This window comes from Sphaerodactylus townsendi, linkage group LG16, assembly GCF_021028975.2.
Source record: "Sphaerodactylus townsendi isolate TG3544 linkage group LG16, MPM_Stown_v2.3, whole genome shotgun sequence".
NCBI lineage: Eukaryota > Metazoa > Chordata > Lepidosauria > Squamata > Sphaerodactylidae > Sphaerodactylus > Sphaerodactylus townsendi.
This window is the reverse complement of record NC_059440.1, coordinates 4,617,234-4,639,695: the sequence shown is the minus strand read 5'-3', so window position 1 is coordinate 4,639,695 and position 22,462 is coordinate 4,617,234. Positions and strand designations below refer to the sequence as shown.

The 22,462-nt window shown below is 47.2% G+C and overlaps 1 protein-coding gene across 1 annotated transcript in view; it reads right to left on the bottom strand.

Moving 5' to 3' along the window:
* Positions 1–22,462, bottom strand: part of BCAS3 (BCAS3 microtubule associated cell migration factor) — a 655,707-nt gene that overhangs the window by 439,521 nt on the left and 193,724 nt on the right. Inside the window, exon 16 of the mRNA XM_048519361.1 lies at positions 6,673–6,806. Coding sequence (XP_048375318.1) covers positions 6,673–6,806 — 134 coding nt within the window. The remainder of the gene's footprint in view (positions 1–6,672; positions 6,807–22,462) is intronic.

The following is a 22,462-nucleotide window of genomic DNA, read 5'->3' as shown; positions in this document are numbered from 1 at the left end:
GCTAGACTGCTTCAAGTTCTGCGCGCTACTGCTGAGAGGAGGGGCGTAACTGAGGCCAAAATCACGTGGCAAAATCACCCATTAGTCACCCCCTCTCGGCACACACAAATAATGAGTAACCTACTCTCGGGAACCTGTGAGAACCTGCTGGATCCCACCTCTGGGTGAACCTCTTAAATGTACTGTCGAAGGTTTTCACAGCCAGAATCAACAGGCTGTTGTGGGTTTTCTGGGTTGTGTGGCCGTGGTCTGGTAGCTTCTGCTCCCAATGTTTCACCTGTATCTATGGCTGGCATCTTCAGAGGCATGTCACAGTATTTCTCTCTGTGAGGAGAGAATTTTGGGGAGTGATTTTGTGGCTGGGTATATATTTTTTCCCATTGCAAACGTGACTGCAAATGCAACAGAAGGGCAACTGTCAACGAACTCTACCCAGACACATGGAGTGACGAAGGGTTGGATGCCCGTGTGCCTGTTCCTGCCCCCACACCGCCCCAACATGCCCCCGACACATGACGGCAATAACGGCACCTGGGACAAGCTGCCCTGGACGTCCCAGTTGCCGCTAAGTGTCTGGACACATGCAAATGTGCCTTACCCCCTGTGGGTATATTGCCCATGTAACGATGGCTCAGTTGAATCTCTGGCACTACACTGTCTCAGATTCAAGGAAATCAGATCCAAGTATGTGAATCTTACTCCTTTACATTTACCCCATCTCCCCGATTTAATTAGATTACACTACTTGTTGGACAACCCTGATCCTTCTCTCTGTATGATAGTGGCAGACTTTCTCCTGGAAATTACCAAACGCCAGTAGATTTCCTTTGACCTAACATTTATTTCCTGTATTGTATATGCTTTTTAATCCGTTTTTTATATATTGTTGTACTGTTGTCTAGGCCAATAAAGGCTTGCTTGCTTGCTTGCTAACCCCCTGTGAAGTGGACAAACCCTATACCCCACCACATAAACACTCCACACAGCCATGCAGAGAAACACTGTGACACGCCTTTGAAGATGCCAGCCACAGATGCGGGTGAAATGTTAAGAGCAAAACCTACCAGACCACCGCCACGCAGCCTGGGAAACCCACAACAGCCAACCACCCCACTGCGATGGCCACTGAAGGTCGAAACTGCTCAGATCTCCAAGGGAAGACCCGATCAAGACCACGCCACAACTTGTCCTCCCTTTGGCTCCCCGCAGCGGGCGGATTCGACCTGCCTTGTCCAACCACTCCATAAAGATGAGTGGATTCGAGACAAAAAAAAAACACCAACCGCCCAGCTTAACTTTAAACAAACTTCTGGCAAAAGTTTGCGCTTTGTGGAGAAAACAAATCTCTCCCGGCTCGAAAAAGTAGCGCCTGCTTTCCAGTGGCGCATGGCAGCGCCGATTCTATTGTCCTCTGTGTTTGCACAGGCTCGAGCAAGCTCACTTGTGACAACAGCCCGAGAGTCAGAATAAGCAAGAGTTGGACAGCTGAAAAGATTGCACGGGTTTCTGGCCATCGGCCGCCTCCCTATCTCTGCATTTATTTGCTTGGGGCTGAGATAATGTGGGCTGCGGGCCCTTTGGTGTGTGTTTACGCTGAAGGATCAAAGAGACTCGTGCGGTTGGGCAAAGAACCAACCCTTTATCTGTTTGCAGAGGAGGACCGCGTGCCACCAGAACACGATGTGCCACCTGCTGCCGAACAACAGCAACATCCAGCGTTTATGTTGCACATTTCGGGGGTTCAAAGCACTTTGCGCAGGTGGAGGAGGGCCCGAGGCTAGAGCTCACTGCTCAACAGTCAGTTCAGGGAGGGGCCGGGCCTCGGAACTATAGCCCAGGCTTTGCGTGCAGATGGTCTTCGGGTCCGCCCAATCCTGAATGGCCAAGTCAAGGGTCTCAAGGAGCAGGCGAGGAGACCTGTCTGTGCCTGAGACTTCTGAGAGCTGCTGCCAGTCAGACTACACAGAACGAAGCTAGATGGGTCAACGGCCGGTCTCTCAATAAGGCGGAGTTATATGTTCCTGTGTCTAGGTACATTAGCAGCCAAAGAAGCGGGTGGGGACCCAGACTCAACCTGAAAAGAAAGACATCCAGCTGGCCTCTACAAGGGCCAGGGCTTTTACTGCTCTGGCCCGTACCTGGTGGAACAGGCTCCCCTAGATCAGGGGCCTATGGATAGGCTGACCAGACGTCCCGCTTTTGGCGGGACAGTCCCGCCTTTAAACAATTTGTCCCTTGTCCCGCGTGTTCTTCAAATTGTCCCGATTTTTGGGAGGCTGCCGCACTGCCTTCTGGGGCGCAAGGCAGTGCGGCAGCCTCCCGCACGCACGGCCGCAGGAGCACGGCCTTCTGGGGCTTGCCGTTTGCCGCCCTGTGACAGGGCGGGAAACGGCAAGCCCCAGAAGGCAGTGCGCTCCTGTGGCTGCGCGCGTAGCCGCCTACCCCGTCCTGGTTCACAAAGGTGACCATCTGGTCACCTTACCTATGGAACCTACAAGGCTTCTGCAGGGCCTGCAAAACGGACATGTTCCGCCAAGCGTTTGACCAGCAGGGTTGACTGTATGTGACAGCTAGGCCTCCCGAGGGCATGGGAGGGGTATATCTCTATCTGATATAGCTTGTTTTTTAATAGCACATATATCTGTTTTTATTTTTTGATGATGTTACTGTATATGATTGCTGGTTGTTCACCACCCTGAGCCCTTCGGAGGAGGGCAGTCTAAAAGTTTAATTATAAATAAATAAATAAAATGTAAAAAAAAAAACCAAGTTAGAAACCCAAAAGAGGTTGAGAAGTCAGGCAGATGTCTGTTAACATACATTAAATATACGTTTTATTGCACTTTGCTCGACTCTTATCAATAGAAGACTATACCTAAAAATCTCAATAGAAAATAATACACCAATATCTGAAAACAGACCTACAGCATCACAAAATATACCACAAATAACTATAAGACCTCAATCAATTATCTATCTATCTATCTATCTATCTATCTATCTATCTATCTATCTATCTATCTATCTATCTATCTATCTATCTATCTATCTATCTATCTATCTATCTATCTATCTATCTATTATTGAGTTTTATATACCGCCCTACCCCCAAAGGGCTCTGGGCGGTGAACAACATAAATATACAACATATACAATTAAAAGTCCATTAAAATAAACACAGTGATCAATATAATAAAACAGTGTCAGCAATAAAACCCTTATTACTAGGGACATATACAAAATATCCCAAAATATATCTCCAAAAGACCTGAGGCCTTTTGATCCTGCTGGGTTGTAGATAAGATTTTACGTATGGATATTAGTTCTATGTGTGTGTGGATTGTTTACTGACCTCTGAAGAAGATCCAATCTTCTATTAATAAGAGTGAAGCACACCCAAAACCCACTTATTTATCGCAAAGGGCCAATACGCTAATTTAACCTGAATACTGAGGTTTTAGTTTAGAAAAAACGGTTGGCTCTAAGGCGCACATTACTCAGGAGTAAGCTTGGTGAAGCAACCATGCAATGCTTCGAATGGGTGAATCACGATCCTAGGAGGGTTTACTCAGAAGCAAGCCCCATTACCAGCAACCGAGATTACTCCCAGGTAAAGGATCGTGCCCAGGCTAGCCTAGATATATGTGTGTGTGTGTGGGGGGGTGATTTTCCATCCCACTCCCACATGATGAACACGTGCCCACAGAAAGGGCTCCATAGGTCGTCCCGTGCCATAGGTTGGCCATCACTGCCCTATACAGTGGGATGCGGTAGGGGGGAGACAGTAAAGGAAATGGGACTACGTCATCTTTCCCCTCACTCTCAGGTTTACCTTCCCTTTAGCCCCAGTTGGAGTCGTGTTTATTGCATCCATTTTCAGGGGGGAAACCGGAAGGCAACCGCTGCTGCTTATCCCAAGCAAACCTCCCCTCCGCTCCAGTTCTAATGCAGGGATGCGAAGGTTAGGCTTTACAGCAGTTGTGCTGGCCACTGAGTTTTTCGTTCCAGTCTTGAGGTCGAGAGACACAGACCTTCTTTAATGCAAACAACGTTCCTCCAATCAGCCCTGAAACACAGGGTTCTAGTTCAGGCTGGCTTATAAAAAAAGGTTTCTCCTGGATTATGCAAACAAGACAGGCCAAGATAAATTCAGCCACGCCCCTTCCTTGCATCGGCTTGGAGCCAGCTTGTAACACAGGGCTTTGCGGTGGCAGGCGGCGAGAATCCGAATCGTAAGTGAGTTTCCAAGCACAAAACGGGCAAGTGCTTCTCACCCAGAGAGATCTTCCGAACCTTAAAAAGTAGACTTCTAGAACAGGAATATCATATCTTGTTGGGGCAAGCAAATAAATCATGCTCACCCCTCTCTGTCGGAATAATACCGGAACAGGGGCACGTAGCCAGATATCTTGAATTATTAACTGACCCCCAACAGAGATGGATTATCACAAGGGCCAGATCCAATACCTTCCCATCGGCCATTACAAAGGGTCGTTACTTATCCATCCCTCTCCAGGATCGGGTTTGTCCACACTGTAAAAATCAAGTGGAGACTCTTGCTCACATTATTCTTGACTGTCCGAGATATGTGGCCATTAGGAATTTCTCCCCCAGGCTGGCCCTAGACAAATCTGAAAGAGACTCTGACATTTCTGTTGCGGGGCTTCTGTTAAACAACACAGATGCCATGTTCTTGGAAAAAGTAGCAAAATTTCTTTTACAAGTGACAGAACTTTCTAAGTAATGTATACTGCTATATACAGTCTTCCTGTCTGCGCTGTGAATGTACTCTTGATTTGTACTTCATAAATGTCTGGCAACGCTCTAGAACCTATTTTTAAATGCCAAATAAAGGTTGTTGTTGTTGTTGTTGCTTCTCACTTTCTCTTCCATGTGTAGTGCGCACTACACATGAATTCACTACCATCTGATGGCTGATTCCAAGGCTGATTCCGAGACTGTTAATTCAGACACAGAGTCAAATCACAGCTAGAGTGGACTGTAGTTTGCAATATATATATACTCCACTTGCTTTACTACCATCAGATCCTCTGAAGATGCCAGCCACAGATGCAGGCGAAACGTCAGGAGAGAATGCTACTAGAACACGGCCAGACAGCCCGGAAACACCCCAGTGATTCTGGCTGTGAAAACCTTCAACAATACAGGTTCAGACATTTCTCCCTCCTTTGTTAGCCCCTTAATCAGTTTTCTTCATCAACAACACAGCCATTTATTATTAGTTTCACACACGATCACTTCCTTCGGGTTCTTCCTGAAGTTTTTTGCACTGTTCTTTATTTCATTTTGTTCTTCACTGTTCCAAGCATCAGTCTCAACCCCTGTCAAGACAGCAACTTCAAACTGCACGCTTCAGAATCGATCAGACCCCAGTCCAAGCTGCAGACAGGCTCCCCTTTCCTTGATGATTTCTTGATGTCAGCAAGAAAAGGCAAGCTGGGTTTTTTTAAGTGCGGAAAACAGTAACCAAAAACCATTGCAAAACTGTTGATCCGCTTGTGGACGTTACCTTCTCTTGCTCTCACGCCAAGTTCAATTGTCCTTAGGGATGCCATTCTGTTCACTACAAGATCCCAAATGGCTGGGGTTCTTTTAAGCACTAAGCTAGAGATGCAAAGGCCCAAAAAGAACAGCAAAAACAAAACAAACTTCGGGGAAGGGCTAACACACACACACCCGGAATTTTTTCTGATGAAAGAATGAGGAAATTTGGGAAACCACTGAAATAAACTCCTATGAAATATTTTCTCTTTTGGAACGAGTGAAATGCTTTTCAAGACAAGTTGGTGCTCACTCAAAATATGTAGCACGACATTTTTGAAAATATCGGGACAAGTTACAGCAATGGAGAATGATAATTACTATGTACACTGTAGACATAAAGTATTTTCAAAAAATATATTTATAGTTTAAGCATGAATAGTTTGGTGAACATTAATAGGCTATACTACGTCTGGTGATAACTCATTAGCAGCTCAGTGTTTTCAACATCATAAAATTTATCTTGATATTATATACCGGTATTACTGCTAGCGCTATTGTGACTGTATAAGATTATTCCTTTCCAAATAATACAACTTCTACGATCTAGCCCAAACACTTTTTCTAAATTTAGCTTTTCTTCTTTCCTCTCAACCAGAATCAAGGGTCTGCAACCTGTGGCTCTCCAGATGTTCATGGACTACAATTCCCATCAGTCCCTGCCAGCATGGGGCTGATGGGAATTGTAGTCCATGAGCAAATGTTAGATGGGAATTGTAGTCCATGAGCAAACAGATGCAGGCGAAACGTTAGGAACAAGATCTACCAGACCATGGCCACACAGCCCGGAAAACCCACCACAACATGACAATGTCACTTCCAGCATGCACCAGAAGTGAAGTCATCATTCTACCAGCAATGTGGGGATGCTCTAGTATTTGGGGAAAACTCTATGGTAAAAACTGTTTCCATCATAGGGTTTCTACCCAAAATTCCAGAGCATCATATCCAGTGCGTGCTGAAATGTCACATCTCAGCAGCATGGACTAGGCCAGCGTTTGTTGTGGATAAGTTCCCACCCGCGGCTCGCAAGGGGTTCCCGGGCAAACCAACCCACGGCCTTCTCAACTGCCAACTCAGATAAAGGGCTTGGGGTTGATTGCCACTTACTTTGGCTTCTGTCTCCCCCCGATGCAACGTGTACAAATGATGGACGGCACTTTGCGAAGATGACCAGGGATGGGTCAGTATTTGAAACACGTGGAAATCGTGGCCGAGCGTGTCTGTTGTGACCAGAAGCATGCCTAGGGGAGGAAAAAGGAAGCGGGGAGGGGAAGAATATGGGATTAACTGGCACCAAGAAAGAGACCAACAATCAAATAAACTGTAGTGCTGTGTTTTCTGTACAAACAAATCGCAATACATTCGCTAGCAGAGTTGCGATCAATTATTTTGTACCCATTATTCAAGTCTATAATTAATATTAAACTGCGTTGATAGTAAGGAAAGTGAGAGGGAAAATAGGGAACAGCATGGAAATATTCTGGAGTATTTTCTTTGGGCTGGAGCAGGAGTCCCCAAACTTTTTGAGTCTGCAGGCACATCTGGAATCCTGACATGGTGTGGTGGGCCAGTGACGAAGGGAGGGGAACTGCGCCCGGGGCACGAACTGCCCACGCGCCCCCTCCCACCCCGCCCCAAAATACCCTTGACACCCCCCGCTCCCTGGCCCCAGCCCGTGACTGCAATGGCAGTGCCCGGGCTAGCCGCCCCAAATGTCCCCGTGGCAGCTACGCCCCTGTGGTGGGCACAGAAACAGAATGGATGCTGCAAGAATGATAGCTACCCACACAACTATTGCCATGGTTTGACTTCAGTAACACAGTTCAGATCCTTGTGCTGTGATGGCAGCTGCCGCCAAACCCACATTTTTCTTCCCAACTCGACCTCTGCGCTCAGCAGAGGCCAATTTACTGGAGGTCCCCGGCCCCTCAATGATGCGGCTGGCCCCCACTCGAGCCAGGGCCTTCACGGCTCTGGCCCCTGCCTGGTGGAACGCTCTCCCTCCAGCTGTCCGGGCCCTGCAGGACCTTGGGGATTTCCGCAGGGCCTGTAAGACTGAGTTGTTCCACCGGGCCTTTGGAGAGACCGGCCGCTGAGGGTGCCCCTGCCCCTCCTCTTTACCCCCATGGGCCCTAATACCATCAGGACCCATTATTTCGCATTAGGAGGGTTTCGTAAGGGCGCGGGCGATGCTTTAAGATATGACGGTTGTTTTAATTATATGTATGTTTTAGCTGATGTTTTATCTGTACACCGCCCTGAGCCCTTCGGGGATAGGGCGGTATACTAAATTTAATAAAATAATAATGATGATGATGATGATGATGATGATGATGATGATGATGATGATGATGATGATGATGATGATGATGATGATGATGATGATGATGATGATGATGATGATGATGATAATTTTTAAAAACCTGCACAGCCCATCAAGTCTCCAGTCGTCAATCAGAATCCTTGTTGGGCAAAAGCCCAGCTTGCCCCACCCACTTCCTGAAAACTCTTGGGTGCCAGAAAAGGTATCGGCTGGCACCTAGTTCTTACGGGCACCAAGCGGGAGACCCCTGGGCTAGACTAGTTATTTTTAGTTTATAACTGTTTTTAAATTGATTCATCAATTAAATTTAAAACAAAGTGGCATTTCCCCAAGTTTTCAATAAGGATACCTTTCTGAGATATGAATGATGACGCACTAATTTAAGTATTTGAAGGCCTGCCATTTAGAGGAGGACAGGGAGCTGTTGGTAGCAGAGAATAGGACACACAATAATGGTTTTAAACTACGGGCAAAAAGATGCAGGCTGAATATGAGAGAAAGATTTTACAGTAAGAGTTGTTCAACAGCAGAAGCAGCTTCCTAGGGAGGCAGTGTTTTTTTTAATAGAAAATTTTATTAAATTTTAAAACATGTTACACATAACGTCAACTCATTACAACACTTAAGTATCCAACATTTTCGGTTTTTGTCTACAAAACATGACATTCATTGATCTCTATTGGTCATCTATTGACCTATGTAAATAAAAAAACAAAATCAACAAATAAATTCTAATAGAGACTCAAACCAGTCTCTGTGAAAGAAAATAGTGAAATAGAGTTGTTGATTGTTATTCTGTTATTTTGTTTTTTTTATTTACCTAGGGAGGTAGTAAGAACATAAGAACATAAGAACTAGCCTGCTGGATCAGACCAGAGTCCATCTAGTCCAGCACTCTGCTACTCGCAGTGGCCCATCAGGTGCCTTTGGGAGCTCACATGCAGGAGGTGAAAGCAACGGCCTTCTGCTGCTGCTGCTGCTCCTGAGCACCTGGTCTGCTAAGGCATTTGCAATCTCAGATCAAGGAGGATCAAGATTGGTAGCCATAGATCGACTTCTCCTCCATAAATCTGTCCAAGCCCTTTTTAAAGCTATCCAGGTTAGTGGCCATCACCACCTCCTGAGGCAGCATATTCCAAACACCAATCACACGTTGTGTGAAGAAGTGTTTCCTTTTATTAGTCTTAATTCTTCCCCCCAGCATTTTCAATGGATGCCCCCTGATTCTAGTATTGTGAGAAAGAGAAAAAAATTTCTCTCTGTCAACATTTTCTACCCCATGCATAATTTTATAGACTTCAATCATATCCCCCCTCAGACATCTCCTCTCCAAACTAAAGAGCCCCAAACGCTGCAGCCTCTCCTCATAAGGAAGGTGCTCCAATCCTTCAATCATCCTCGTTGCCCTTCTCTGCACTTTTTCTATCTCTTCGATATCCTTTTTGAGATGTGGCGACCAGAACTGAACACAGGACTCCAAGTGCGGTCGCACCATAAGGGCATGACAATCCTTGCAGTTTTATTATCAATTCCTTTTCTAATGATCCCCAGCATAGAGTTTGCCTTTTTTACAGCTGCCATGCATTGAGTTGACATTCCCATGGAATTATCCACTAAGACGCCCAAATCCCTCTCCTGGTCTGTGACTGATAGTGTTGAGCTACCTCACTAGCAGGCAGGGGTGGAGCGAGGGGGAACTCCGCCCGGGGCACGCATTCTCCCTGCGCCCCTGCTGAATCACACCGTCCTGATCTGCAACTACTGGTAGGGCTTATTTTTGGAGTAGGGCTTATATTTTAAGCCTCCTCCAAAAATCTTGAAAAATCATGATAGGGCTTATTTTCGGGGTAGATCTTATTTTCGGGGAACCGCGGTATCTATTGTCACCGTTCCCCAATCTCTAATTAAACTCAGTTGAACTGAGAGATGCAGGAGGCCCTGCCGTGTTTGCCAGTTGCTGGGGATAATTAGGAAAGGAGTTGATAATAAAACTGCGACGATTGTCATGCCCTTATATAAAGCCGTGGTGCGACCGCACTTGGAGTCCAGTGTTCAGTTCTGGTCGCCACATCTCAAAAAGGATATTGAAGAGATAGAAAAAGTGCAGAGAAGGGCAACGAGGATGACTGAAGGACTGGAGCACCTTCCTTATGAGGAGCGGATGCAGCGTTTGGGACTCTTTAGTTTGGAGAGGAGACGTCTGAGAGGGAATATGATTGAAGTCTATCAAATTATGCATGGGGTAGAAAATGTGGACAGAGAGAAATTGTTCTCTCTTTCTCACAATACTAGAACCAGCGGGCATCCATTGAAAATGCTGGGGGGAAGAATTAGGACTAATAAAAGGAAACACTTCTTCACGCAACGTGTGATTGGTGTTTGGAATATGCTGCCTCAGGAGGTGGTGATGGCCACTCACCTGGATAGCTTTAAAAAGGGCTTGGACAGATTTATGGAGGACAAGTCGATCGATGGCTACCAATCTTGATCTTCCTTGATCTCAGATTGCAAAGGCCTTAGCAGACCAGGTGCTCAGGAGCAGCAGCAGCAGAAGGCCATTGCTTTCACATCCTGCATGTGAGCTCCCAAAGGCACCTGGTGGGCCACTGCGAGTAGCAGAATGCTGGACTAGATGGACTCTGGTCTGATCCAGCAGGCTAGTTCTTATGTTCTTAGTTGATCAACCAACAGCAGATTCACAGCTGATTATTCTGCCAATGAAAGCCAGCCTTGATTGTTTTTAAAAAGAAGCCAAAGTTTTCAAGATGACACATTTTTATGCTACGACAAAAATGGAGGAGGAAGTACAGCTCTGCACAAACACAGACTCACGGACTCAGACTGCACAAATACGGACCCATTGCAGACTCACTGACTGAATTCTTGGACTTTGAAAGCACAGAAATAATGAATTTTGTACATTCCAGGGCAAATGAAAAAAGCTGTGAAAGTAGAACGTGTTACGGATGATTGATGCGTTTGAGCCGTGTCAGCCTTTACTCTGAGCCAGCGTTGCAATTATTTTCATTTTTTGCTGCTCTTTGCAACTGCATTTGATCTCCAAATACAACATAATTACCATGTCGATGGTAAGCAAGTTGCCGGTGACTTTTGGAAGGGTCGAAATTGCTCTTGACTCTGCCCAAGAAAACCGTTTCTTAAGCTGCTCGTTTGGACTTGGCATCGCCTTCGCAAGCTTTTTCCCCTTCTCCGCGGAGCCAAAGCATAATTTCCACTCTTCCACAAGAAAACACTTTAGCACGTATACGGTATCAAACTTGTCTCAGCTGCAAGCCAACCTCGGAAGTTATCATTTTTGCCAGGCTAGGCCAGGCCTCCAATGAAGAAGGCAAACTGCCCCCTGCAGCTTATCTTCGGTTTAGCAAACTTTAACATGGCCTTTGTCATATATCATAAAGACCAACCCAACACTTCGGCTCATTCTGCACATGCAGAATAATGCACTTTCAGCTTTCAGTGCTCTTTGAAGCTGTGCGAAATGGCAAAATCGACTTGCAAACAGTTGTGAAAGTGGTTTGAAAACGCATCATTTTGCGTGTGCGGAAGGGGCCCTGCATTTCTAGCAAGGAAACTTCAGCGATCATATAATGGGACAACATCGCACATAAACCTACCCAACTACTACAATCATTTGTGAAGACTGCTTCAGATGCCCTTAACTTCTGAGTTTAGGAGAAAAGTTGTTTTTACACTCAGCTTTTTCTGTACCAAAAGGAGCCTCGAAGTGGCTTACAATTTATTTATTTTATTTATTATTTGACTTATAGGCCGCCTCACCCCCCGAAGGGCTCGAGGCGGCTCACAACATGGCTGTTATTCAGACAGCAATCATATAACATAGCCCTTAATCTATTACCAGTTTAAAATCAGGATTTAAATTTAACATTTAAAATTTAAGCAGCAATTTCATAAAATCGGCACCCGATCCAAGGCTAAAAAGAGGGAAGCGGGAGGGCCTGTGGTGGTATCTGAAAATCAGGCCCAACCGAGATGGAAAAGGATGGACACCGTCAGATTCAGCTGCCATTGCAGCTTCAGTGGGGGGCATTTGAACTGCGGCCGGCCCCTCCAAAAGCCTGGTGGAAAAGCTCTGTCTTACAGGCCCTGCGGAACTCACCAAGGTCCCGCAGGGCCCGGATAGTTGGAGGTAAGGCATTCCACCAGGCAGGGGCCAGAGCCGTAAAGGCCCTGGCCCGAGTCGAGGCCAGCCGCATCATCGCAGGGCCAGGGGTCACCAGTAGTTCTGCCACCGCCGAACGTAGTGGTCTATGAGGGATGTAAGGGGTGATGCAGTCGCGTAGGTATTTTGCCCTCTCCTCCCCCACAACAGATGCCTTTGGAGGTAGGTGGGGCTGAGAGAATTCGGAGAGAACTGTGACTCACCCAGGAGACTTCATGTGCAGGAGAAGAGAAATAAACCAAATTCTCCAGACTCGAGTCCACCGCTCTTAACCACGACACCAGGCTAACTGTCTTGGGCAGAAGCAAGGGCCTTCTCAGTGGTGGCATCAAACACTGGAACTCCTCCCCCAGGAATATTTTCTGCAACCCCTCCATCACTCTCTTCCACCGGAGGGCAAAGGCTTTTTGTTTCATTTGGCTTTCCCTCAATCACCTCTCCTTCCTACTCTGTATTTTCCCTGCTCTTTCTTAATATACACACAGAAAGGTGGAACGGACATTTTGTAAGTGAATAAAGAATAGCGGATCATGGAGAGACCAGGGTGCAGTGGTAGAGCCCAAGCTTAGCACACAGGAAGCCCCAAGCGCAGTCCCTGGAATCTCCAGTTAGAGAAGCCAGAGGCATAGCTAGGGAAAATGGAGCCCGGTGCAAAATCTGAATGAACACAGGAGAGAGCAGACAAGGCTAGAATCTCTATCTCTGGATGTCAAGTTGGCAATGAGTTTTTCCGAGGGAAGCAAGGATAGACCTTGCCTGTCTTACAATCTTCACTCTTGCACTTTGGGATTCGTCCACCTAATTGTTCTAGAAGTGCAGACCAGATCCAAGAAGCAGAGCCTAGAGCGGAGCTATGCAGAGAGGACTCACCTATATATGTAGGGCAGGTGTCGTTTAGATGGGAGTGGCTCATTTCTCAGCGGGTTCCCTGAGACCAAGTAAATAGGCTGCAACCTGAGACACAGCTGGAGAATGGGCAAAGCATGTCTGGCTCTAGAACATAGGTGTCAAATCATGCTGGCAGGGGATGATGGGAACTGTAGCCCATAACATCTGGAGGGCCACGAATTTGATACCTGTGCTCTAGAAGGTGTGGAGTTAAGAAAAAGTAGTGGAATGCACCAATCCCCAGTCAACAAGATGGCCCTTTAGCTTTCGGGTGAGAGAACAGAAGGAGAGGGACTACTTTTGGCCAAATCTAAGGATGGAATTTGCTTAATTGCTGAAGCCAGTTATATTTTACACTCGACCCAGTTCATACACCAAACATTGATTTAATCTGTTGAAAGGGGTGCATGGCAGTACTCTTTCCTGGAGCTAACACGGGCAACCTTCAAATAATATCCATCCAGTCCGTTAAATGTATTCACTAAGGTTCTCACAGGTTCCCGAGAGTAGGTTACTAATTATTTGTGTGTGCCGAGAGGGGGTTGCTAATGGGTGATTTTGCCACGTGGTTTTTGCCCTAGTTACGCCCCTCCTCTCAGCAGAACTTGAAGCAGTCTAGCAGGAGGTGCACCGGCGTGCGTGGCAGCCTGCGCCTGCGTGCATTTGTTTCCCGCCCAAGGACCGGCACAGTGGCTGCGTCCTTGCCACAGCCCCGCCCAGGAATGCCCCGTCCCCAGAATGCCTGGCCATGTCCCCGTTGTGCCCCGCCCAGCCCCATTGGCGCTACGCCACAGTTTGAATCCCACCACCATGGGAACCTGTTACTAAAATGTTTGGATCCCACCACTGGTGCAGCTGCAGCAGTGTGCGAAAGGAGCTGAGGTTTAATTCAGAAGCCTTTTGACGTAGCCTCTCTCCACGCAGTGGCCACAAGGCAGGGAAATGTAGCCAACCACCAACAGCACACTAACCCCAATAGTGAAAAGGCACCTGGGTGGTCAAACGCATTCTCCGCAAACCTGGCCTTTTGACGGAACACTACCCTGAACTGCGTGAGCTGTTGACTCAACGAAGTGAAGAGAGAGATTTCTTTAAATTTACAGTGCATTTGATCTACAACTTTTTCCATTCAGCAAGATTTTTACAGTGCACCCAAGTACATTCCTGTACGATTACCAGAATCTTTAAAATACACTCCACATTGTTATTCAAAATAATAAATCACTGAGGTTTTGGAACACGGTTCCCCTTTCACACATAATGGTATATATAATGTTTCTCCTTTATGTGCTATTTTCCATCTCTCGTTACTTCTCGCCGAGGAGTTTTGGTTTCCAGTTTTTGTGGGTCGCTTATTTCAGTTGCTCGCTTTGGCTGTCGAAACGGTAACAGCTCGCTCAGTACTTCCATAGTTATCCAGAGCTGGGCAGAGGAATGCAAAGCATAATGATGTTGCTTTAACTTTTGATACGGGCAGAGGTGGGATCCAACCAGTTCTCACCACTTCCCTAGAAGTGGTTACTAATTTTTTCTGAGTGCCGAGAAGGGGTTACTAAAGCAACCTCCCTGCCCAATAGCCCCATGGGCGCTACGCCACTGTTTGAATCCCACCACCATCGGAACCTGTTATTAAAAATTTTGGATCCCACCGCTGGATACGGGCACTCTTCACAAATATATTTATAGCCCACAAGTGGGGCAGCTGCTGGAGCCCACGAAGGGCCCACTGCTGCTGCCCCCACCCGTGTCCAGCCCCTCACAGATCCATAAAGCAGTGGTGCAACCGCACTTGGAGTACTGTGTCCAGTTCTGGTCGCCACATCTCAAAAAGGATATTGAGAAGATAAAAAAAGGGCAGAGAAGGGCAACGAGGATGATTGAGGGACTGGAGCACCTTCCCTATGAGGAGAGGCTGCAGCGTTTGGGACTCTTTAGTTTGGAGAGGAGACGTCTGAGGGGGATATGATTGAAGTCTATAAAATTATGCATGGGGTAGAAAATGTTGACAGAGAGAAACTTTTCTCTCTTTCTCACAATACTAGAACCAGGGGGCATCCATTGAAAATGCTGGGGGGAAGAATTAGGAGTAATAAAAGGAAACACTTCTTCACACAACGTGTGATTGGTGTTTGGAATATGCTGCCACAGGAGGTGGGGATGGCCACTAACCTGGACAGCTTTAAAAAGGGCTTGGACAGATTTATGGAGGAGAAGTCGATTTATGGCTACCAATCTTGATCCTCCTTGATCTGAGATTGCAAATGCCTTAGCAGATCAGGTGCTGGGGAGCAACAGCCGCAGAAGGCCATTGCTTTCACATCCTGCATGTGAGCTCCCACAGGCACCTGGTGGGCCACTGCGAGTAGCAGAGAGCTAGACTAGATGGACTTTGGTCTGATCCAGCAGGCTCTTTCTTATGTTCTTAAGGCCATTGCTTTCACCTCCTGCCTGTGAGCTCCCAAAGGCACCTGGTGGGCCACTGTGAGTAGCAGAGTGCTGGACTAGATGGACTCTGGTCTGATCCAGCAGGCTTGTTCTTATGTTCTTATGCTCCTGGCTGAACAGGCCGCCCGGTCCTGTCAGTAGAAGAACTGGGATGCCTTCTGGAGTGGGGCTGGTAGGAGGGCTTTCAGGTGAACTGGTGGGGAAGGATGCATGGAAGGCGGGTTGGGGAGTGGCAAACAGGGAGGGTGGGGACATCAACAGGGGAGACAGCAGGCAGGAGCTCAGTCACTCTGCTAGCGTTGTCAGCTGTCAGTTAGCAATTTCCTAGACATTCTGAGGCTGGAGCCTGGGGAAAGGAGGTTTTGCCAGGGAAAGGGACTTCAGCAGCGTATAAGGCTATCTTCCAAAGGTGCCATTTTCTCCAGGGTAGGGGGGTAAGGTTGCAGTTCGACCTCGGAGAGGTTCTCGCCGGACGGTTTGGCCAAACGCCAGGGAAGGGGAATTTTACTGTTTTGGTTATCTTTTGCTTGCTTGCTTGCTTGCCTGTGTGAAACACTGTGTGAAAACCTGCCTTGTTTATATTCTTTTGGCGGAAGCCCGTCTGATGCCCTGTATAAGTGGCGGCTTGAGATCTGGGTGTCAGTTCCTGCATTGCCTGTCCCTGACTAAGAATGCCAGCTCAAAAAAGAACTTAACACGGTTGCTTTTGACTGGACTTTACTGGTTCGTTGGGGTCTGCAATCTGCGGCTCTCCAGATGTTCATTCTGGCAGGGGCTGATGGGATTTGTAGTCCATGAACCTCTGGAGAGACGCAGGTGGCAGACCCCTGCTCCAGGGGAACTCTTATCTGTAGTCTAGAAATCAGTTGTAATTCTGAGAACTCTCCAGGTTGGCAACTATCCAAGCACTCTGCACAAGAGGGAGGCAGCGGCAGCATAGCCCCAGCCTCACCCCTCAACCCGCTTTGCCCCGTTTGTGTTTTATATTACTTTGGTCTCCCTTTTCCATTTAAGTACCATGTAAATCCAATAAAATAAAAACACATTCAGGTGTGCTGGACGGCGGTTAGGATGAACGTTCAATGGAAATGCACTTATTCCCAGAGCAGTGACTTGTCTCTGAACCACTTCCACAGTACGCACGCACACACGCACACACGCACACACGCACACATCTCTGCCTTTACCCTTACATGGTAATTTGACCCAACAATGTTTAGAGGAATAAGTTCTGGAGGATGAAAAAGCCCTTTTTTATATATAAAAAAATACCAGCTCCACCACATTTTTGCCAGCAGCATTGGATGAGTGACAGTCGTCCCACGGAACCACCATCTCTAAGGCTCATTCCGCACATGCAGAATAATGCACTTTCAAACTGCTTTCAGTGCTCTTTGAAGCAGTGCGGAATGACAAAATCCACTTGCAAACAGTTGTGAAAGTGGTTTGAAAATGCATTATTTTGCCTGTGCGGAAGGGGCCTATGTCTAGGAACAGTAAAAGTAGTTCACCTTGTAGGTTTGCTGTAAAGATTATAGAGGTAATGTTATATTAAGTTTAGTGATAAATAGTTGTTCTCTAGTAGTTTAACTCTTAGAGCATACCTTGTTGCTGTCCCATCTTAGAGAAGAAACAGACAAGCAGAAGTCCCAAAGGATGTACCTGGTCCTCACTATATCATGATATTGGGCCTTTAAAAATGGAAACGGCCATGTAGCAAAAAATACAAATGTGCGTATTCAAATTAAAATCAAATGTGTTTATTCAAATTAAAATCAAAATATCCTAGCAAAAGGAAGCCTAATTAGGCTTCCAAATGTATCTCAATGAAAATCATAACACATGAAATCTTATTTAGACCTAAATGTCACAAAATTATTTTTGACCACAGATGAAGAAGAAGAGGAGGAGGAGGAGGAGGAGTTGGACATATATCCCCCCTACAGAACTAGCATACCAAGGAAAATCTCTCAATCTGATCAGGTTTTCCTGACCTGCTCGTTTTTCAAGTGTAGGAAATGTTTAACAAAGGGAGTGTTCTAACATTCAGCGCCCCCACCTCCAGACCTGCAGTTTGAAACGGTGCAGGCCATCAAAAAGGATAGCTTCCTGGGAACTTCTGCCGATCTGTTTTCGTTATTTCACAGTTGCAAGCACAGTTGAAACCGAGGGCCCAGGCAGACTTGCCAAAGAAAATGGCAGCTGTGAGTGACTAGAAGTGTGGTCATGCTGGTACAGTACGCATTTCCCTGCCCCCAAATCTTTGGCACTGAAACGGAAAAGAGGGAGGGGGAGGAATTGCAGAATGCTGTGACATTACAGCATGAAGAAAGCACTACTAGATATTACAGCCCAAGACACGGAGCTAAATGTGCAATTGCTATTTTCAGCTATATCCACACTTCTGACTATTGCATCTAATTAGGCCCTGAGCTTATCTAGCACCAAATCCTGGCACTGGGGATAGAGTGTATCAGGACACAGCCTCATGCCTTCCTTTCAACAGCCCTTAATCCAATGCCATCTATATATATAAAAATCTATCAGTGCGTTTTTCTGCTGACAGGTAACCTCCCAAACTACTGTACCGATTGCTTTGAAATTTTCACACCTGCTTGCAAAATTAAAATTACGCGATGCGGCCAGGTTTCCATACTGTTTCCACACCTCCTGTTGTGTACATGTCACAACTGTGCCAGTTATTGTGTACATGCCACACCTGTGACAGTTGGAACCACAGTTCTGTTCCGCAATAGCGCCATCTGCTGGCCGTCAAAGCAACACCCTCTGATTCAAGGGAAACAACCATGCCTTCCTTGAAAACCACTGCCATCTGGAGTGAAAGGGATGGGGCGGCCCATCTGCACATGGCCCACCCACCTTAGCGGAGGAAGGGGAAGGTGGGGGAGGGTCCAGGGGTTTGCTGGACCAAACGCTCTGAAATTTGAACACAACGCAGCTCATGCCCCCCAGCGTGTTTTATTTATTTATTAATTCGGCTTTTATACTGCCCGATCCCTGAAGCCCTCCTACCAGCCCCTCCGTTTTACGCTAGATAATTCGCCTGCAAGGGAAGGGAGTGAAAGGGACAGGACCAGCCACCTGCACATGGCCCACCCACCCTAGCAGAGGAAGGGGAACGTTAGGGAGGGACCGGCCGTGTTGCCATGCAAGGAAACGGGAGAGAGGGAGGGGAGCGAGGGGCCCCTTGCCCCTCCCCTCCCTTGCAAGCATTGTGCAATGACACATGTTCGTACCGTTCGCTTCCCCTTTTCTTTCTTTTTCACTAGACTCAGCCACAGCAATGCATGGCCGGGCCCGTTAGTGTATGTATGTGTATATGTGTGTGTGTGTGTGTGTGTGTGTGTGTGTGTGTGTGTGTGTGTGTGTGTGTGTGTGTGTGTGTGTGTGTGTGTGTGTGTGTGTGTGTGTGTGTGTATATATATATATATATATATATATATATATATATATATATATATATATATATATATATATATATATTTTAGCCAGGTCAATCCATAACACCCATTCTCCAATATATTTTGGGGTGTGAATGGTCAAACATTGGAAAAACCGGACAAGTTCCCATGATGGTCCATTGGGAAATTCAATGGGGGATTAACCTCATGTATCAGATAAGTTCGAGCCCCCTGTGGGTCAGATCTCCTGGCAGCTGGCTCATGGTCAACTCAGCCATCCATCCATTTCTTGGTCGGTAAATGAGTACCTAGCTCTGTGGTGGCGAACCTTTGGCACTCCAGATGTTATGGACTACAATTCCCATCAGCCCCTTACAGCATGGCCAATTGGCCATGCTGGCGAAAACTGATAGAATATGCAATCCTAACATCTGATTATAAAATTACTCCATCGTGACTAAGCTCATAGCTAGGGGTAAAAAAAAAAAATAGCAAGAGAAAAGCAATGGCAAACTACCACCACAAAAGGGAAACTTTGCCTGTAAAATCAGCTGCTCACAGTAGAAGGTACCCCCAGGGGTGAGAACCACGATTGAGAAGGGGAAACTTGCCTTTATCGAATAAATACCCCATGGCACTGCTTATAGCGGGGGTGGCCAACCTACTCGGCTCCAACCGATGTATAAGTGGACTACTAATTCCCATCAGTAGCCCTGCCAGCGTGTATAAGCCCGCCCGGAGCACCATGGGTTTAGAAGCCCACCCCCTGCCTTGCTTATAGCATTTTCCGACTCTTTGCATGTAATGGCGTAACAAAGCTTGGAAGAGAATTTGGGAACTGGAGTGGATATTTGCTTGGGGGACCCTTCAGGTATTCACCGCTGTCATCATAGCCAAGCTACAAAGTTTCCCTTGTGAGCTCCGTTGCCGCTCAGAACCCACAAGAGTAGCAAAACGCCTGCCACCTGAAAAGGGAACCACTGTGCTCCCACGCGTGCCAAAAGACCCACAACCACCCCCCTCCACTTAGGCATTACATCAGGTTCTACCATCCCACCCAGGAGAGATCCATTTTGCTATAGTTTACAATTTGGCTTCCTGGCTGATTTGTTGCGCGTACTGATCAAGCGTGACAAAATAAGCTGGCTTTTAAAGAAAGCTGGAGGCTTGGGGGCTGAGAGTGGGGCGGCAAAAACAACCAGAGGAGATATACATAAAGGGAAAAAAGCGAGGTACAGATGTCGATGGTGCGGCCCAGAAAGGAAGCTATTTCTGCAGTATCATGAAGACTAAACCCAAGAGTCTGGCCTGCAGCCCATGCAGAAGCTAAGCCCACTTCGCCTCGAGAAGGTGCCAAGCCGCAAGAAGAATGTGCGTCAACTGGGAATATGAGGGGGGGAAAAAAGAACTTCTAATTATAGGGGCTGGAAGCGGAAGCCGGGAGTGATTAGGAGTTGAGGCACTGCTGTATGTTTACTTGGGAACTTCCTCTCCACGTTCCCCCTTGATAGATGAGGTCGGCCCGAAGGGATGGGACGGGAGCCGCCGACGAGATGCCGAACAGCTCCAGCACCAAAGCAGGATGGAGCCGGGCTCGCCACGGCCTCTGTGGCCGTGTAGTAACATAAGTCTTTTCAACTAGGCGTCAGTTGGTTAGCCGGGGGAAGGAGAAATTAAAGGGTAGAGGATCTCAGCTGGGTACTTGTCATTTAAAGAAGAATTTTTTGTAGGAAACCAAGACAGCTCAGACATCTCCGGTACATCCTATTTATAACACCTCCGTAATTGCAGAGCTGTTGACGAGATGCATATTGACAAAACGCAAGCAGTTTTTTGCTGGCAGCTCAAAGCTTTCTTGAGAACAGAAACTGGTTTCCTCTGAGGGCTCCATTCTGGAAAGGAACTCAGGCCGGGATGTACTTTTGGGGCTGCCTGTTTCATTAGCAAGTCAAGAGTTCAACCCCCTTTGCAGGGGCTTGCTCGGAGCCAAGTCCACCCGCCCAGACAGCAGGCTCTCCACTGTCCTTCGGCACAATTTGCTGTTTTGCAGTTGCCTCTTCCGAAGAGTTTTAATGAGCCATCAACCTTGGATTGGCCCTTTTACATCTGCTGACTCTGGAGGATAGCAGGAGTTCTCGCGTTAAGGGATGCCTTATTACCCCATCTCCAATGGCGATTCAATTCCCCTACACCAGGGATGGCCAACTTATGGTGCTCCCAGATGGTCATGGACTACACTTCCCATGGCCCCCTGCCAGCATAGCTGGAGTGGGCTGATGGGGTGAAATCAATCCATGAACATCTGATGGAGGAATGTGTAGTCCCTGAACATCTGCAGGCACCATCGTTGGCCACCTGCTATGGATAAAGCATTCTGTGTTCCAGCTCTGAGGTCATACATCTCTCAAAAAAAGGATATGCTCGAAGAGATAGAAAAAAAAGTGCAGAGAAGAGACACCTTGAGGGATGATTGGGGGGACTGGAGCACCTTCCTTATGAGGAGAGAGGAGCTGCGAAAGCGTTTGGGAGACTCTTGTAGTTTAAAGGAGAGGAAGAGGCTGAGGGGGGGATAGGATTGAAGATCCTATCAAAATTATGCATGGGGTAGAAAATGTGGAGCAGAGAGAAATTTTTCTCCTCTTTCTCACAATACTAGAACCAGGGGCATTCACTACAGAAAAGAAATGCTGGGGAAGAGTGGGGACTAATAAAGGAAACACTTCTTCACTGGCGTGTGATTGGTGTTTGAATATGCTACCACAGAGGAGGTGGTGATGGCCCACCTAACCTGGATAGCTTTAAAAGGGCTTGGACAGATTTATGGAGGAGAAGTGTCGATCTATGGCTACCAATCTTGATCCTCCTTGATCTCAGGATTGCAAATGCCTTAGCAGACCAGGTGCTCCAAGAACTTAGCAGCAGCAGAAGGCCATACGTGCTTTCATCCTGCCTGTGAGCTCCCAAAGGCACCTGGTGGAGCCACTCTTGCGAGAAGGTAGCAGAGTGCTGAGACTAGATATGGGCTGTGTGGTCATTCTGATCCAGCAGGCTAGTTTCTTATGTTCTTATTCTTAATGACACAGACAACCACTGTACAATAGTGGTGAAGCTGCAACGAAGGGGGGGGGGGCGCACCTCGCTCCGGGCACACGCTATTGGCATCGCATAATGTAACGAACCAGTAAAGTCCAGTCAAAAGAAACCTTAGGTGTTAAAGTTCTTTATTGCCAGGCTGGCATTCTTAGTCAGGAGACAGGCAATCACGAGAGAACTAACCCCAAGATCTCAAGCAGCAGCTTATACAGAATCAGACAGGCTCCCTTAAAAGAGATGAAACAAGGCAGGTTTTTTCACACAGAGTTTCACACAGGCAAGCAAGCCATTAGAGTAGAGAATAACCAAAACAGTAAAAATTCCCCTTCCGTACGTTAAGCCAAAACCTCCAGAAGAACCTCTCCAAGGTCGAGCTGCAACCTTATACACAACATAGGTGCGGAAAGGAGTGCCCCAGACCCCACCTCCAGGGGCCGGGGTGTGGGCAGATTGGGAGTGGGAGAGGTGTGGGCGTGGGCGGAAGTGGTGGGTATGGGCAGGGACCTGCGTCGGGCAGGTGCGTTG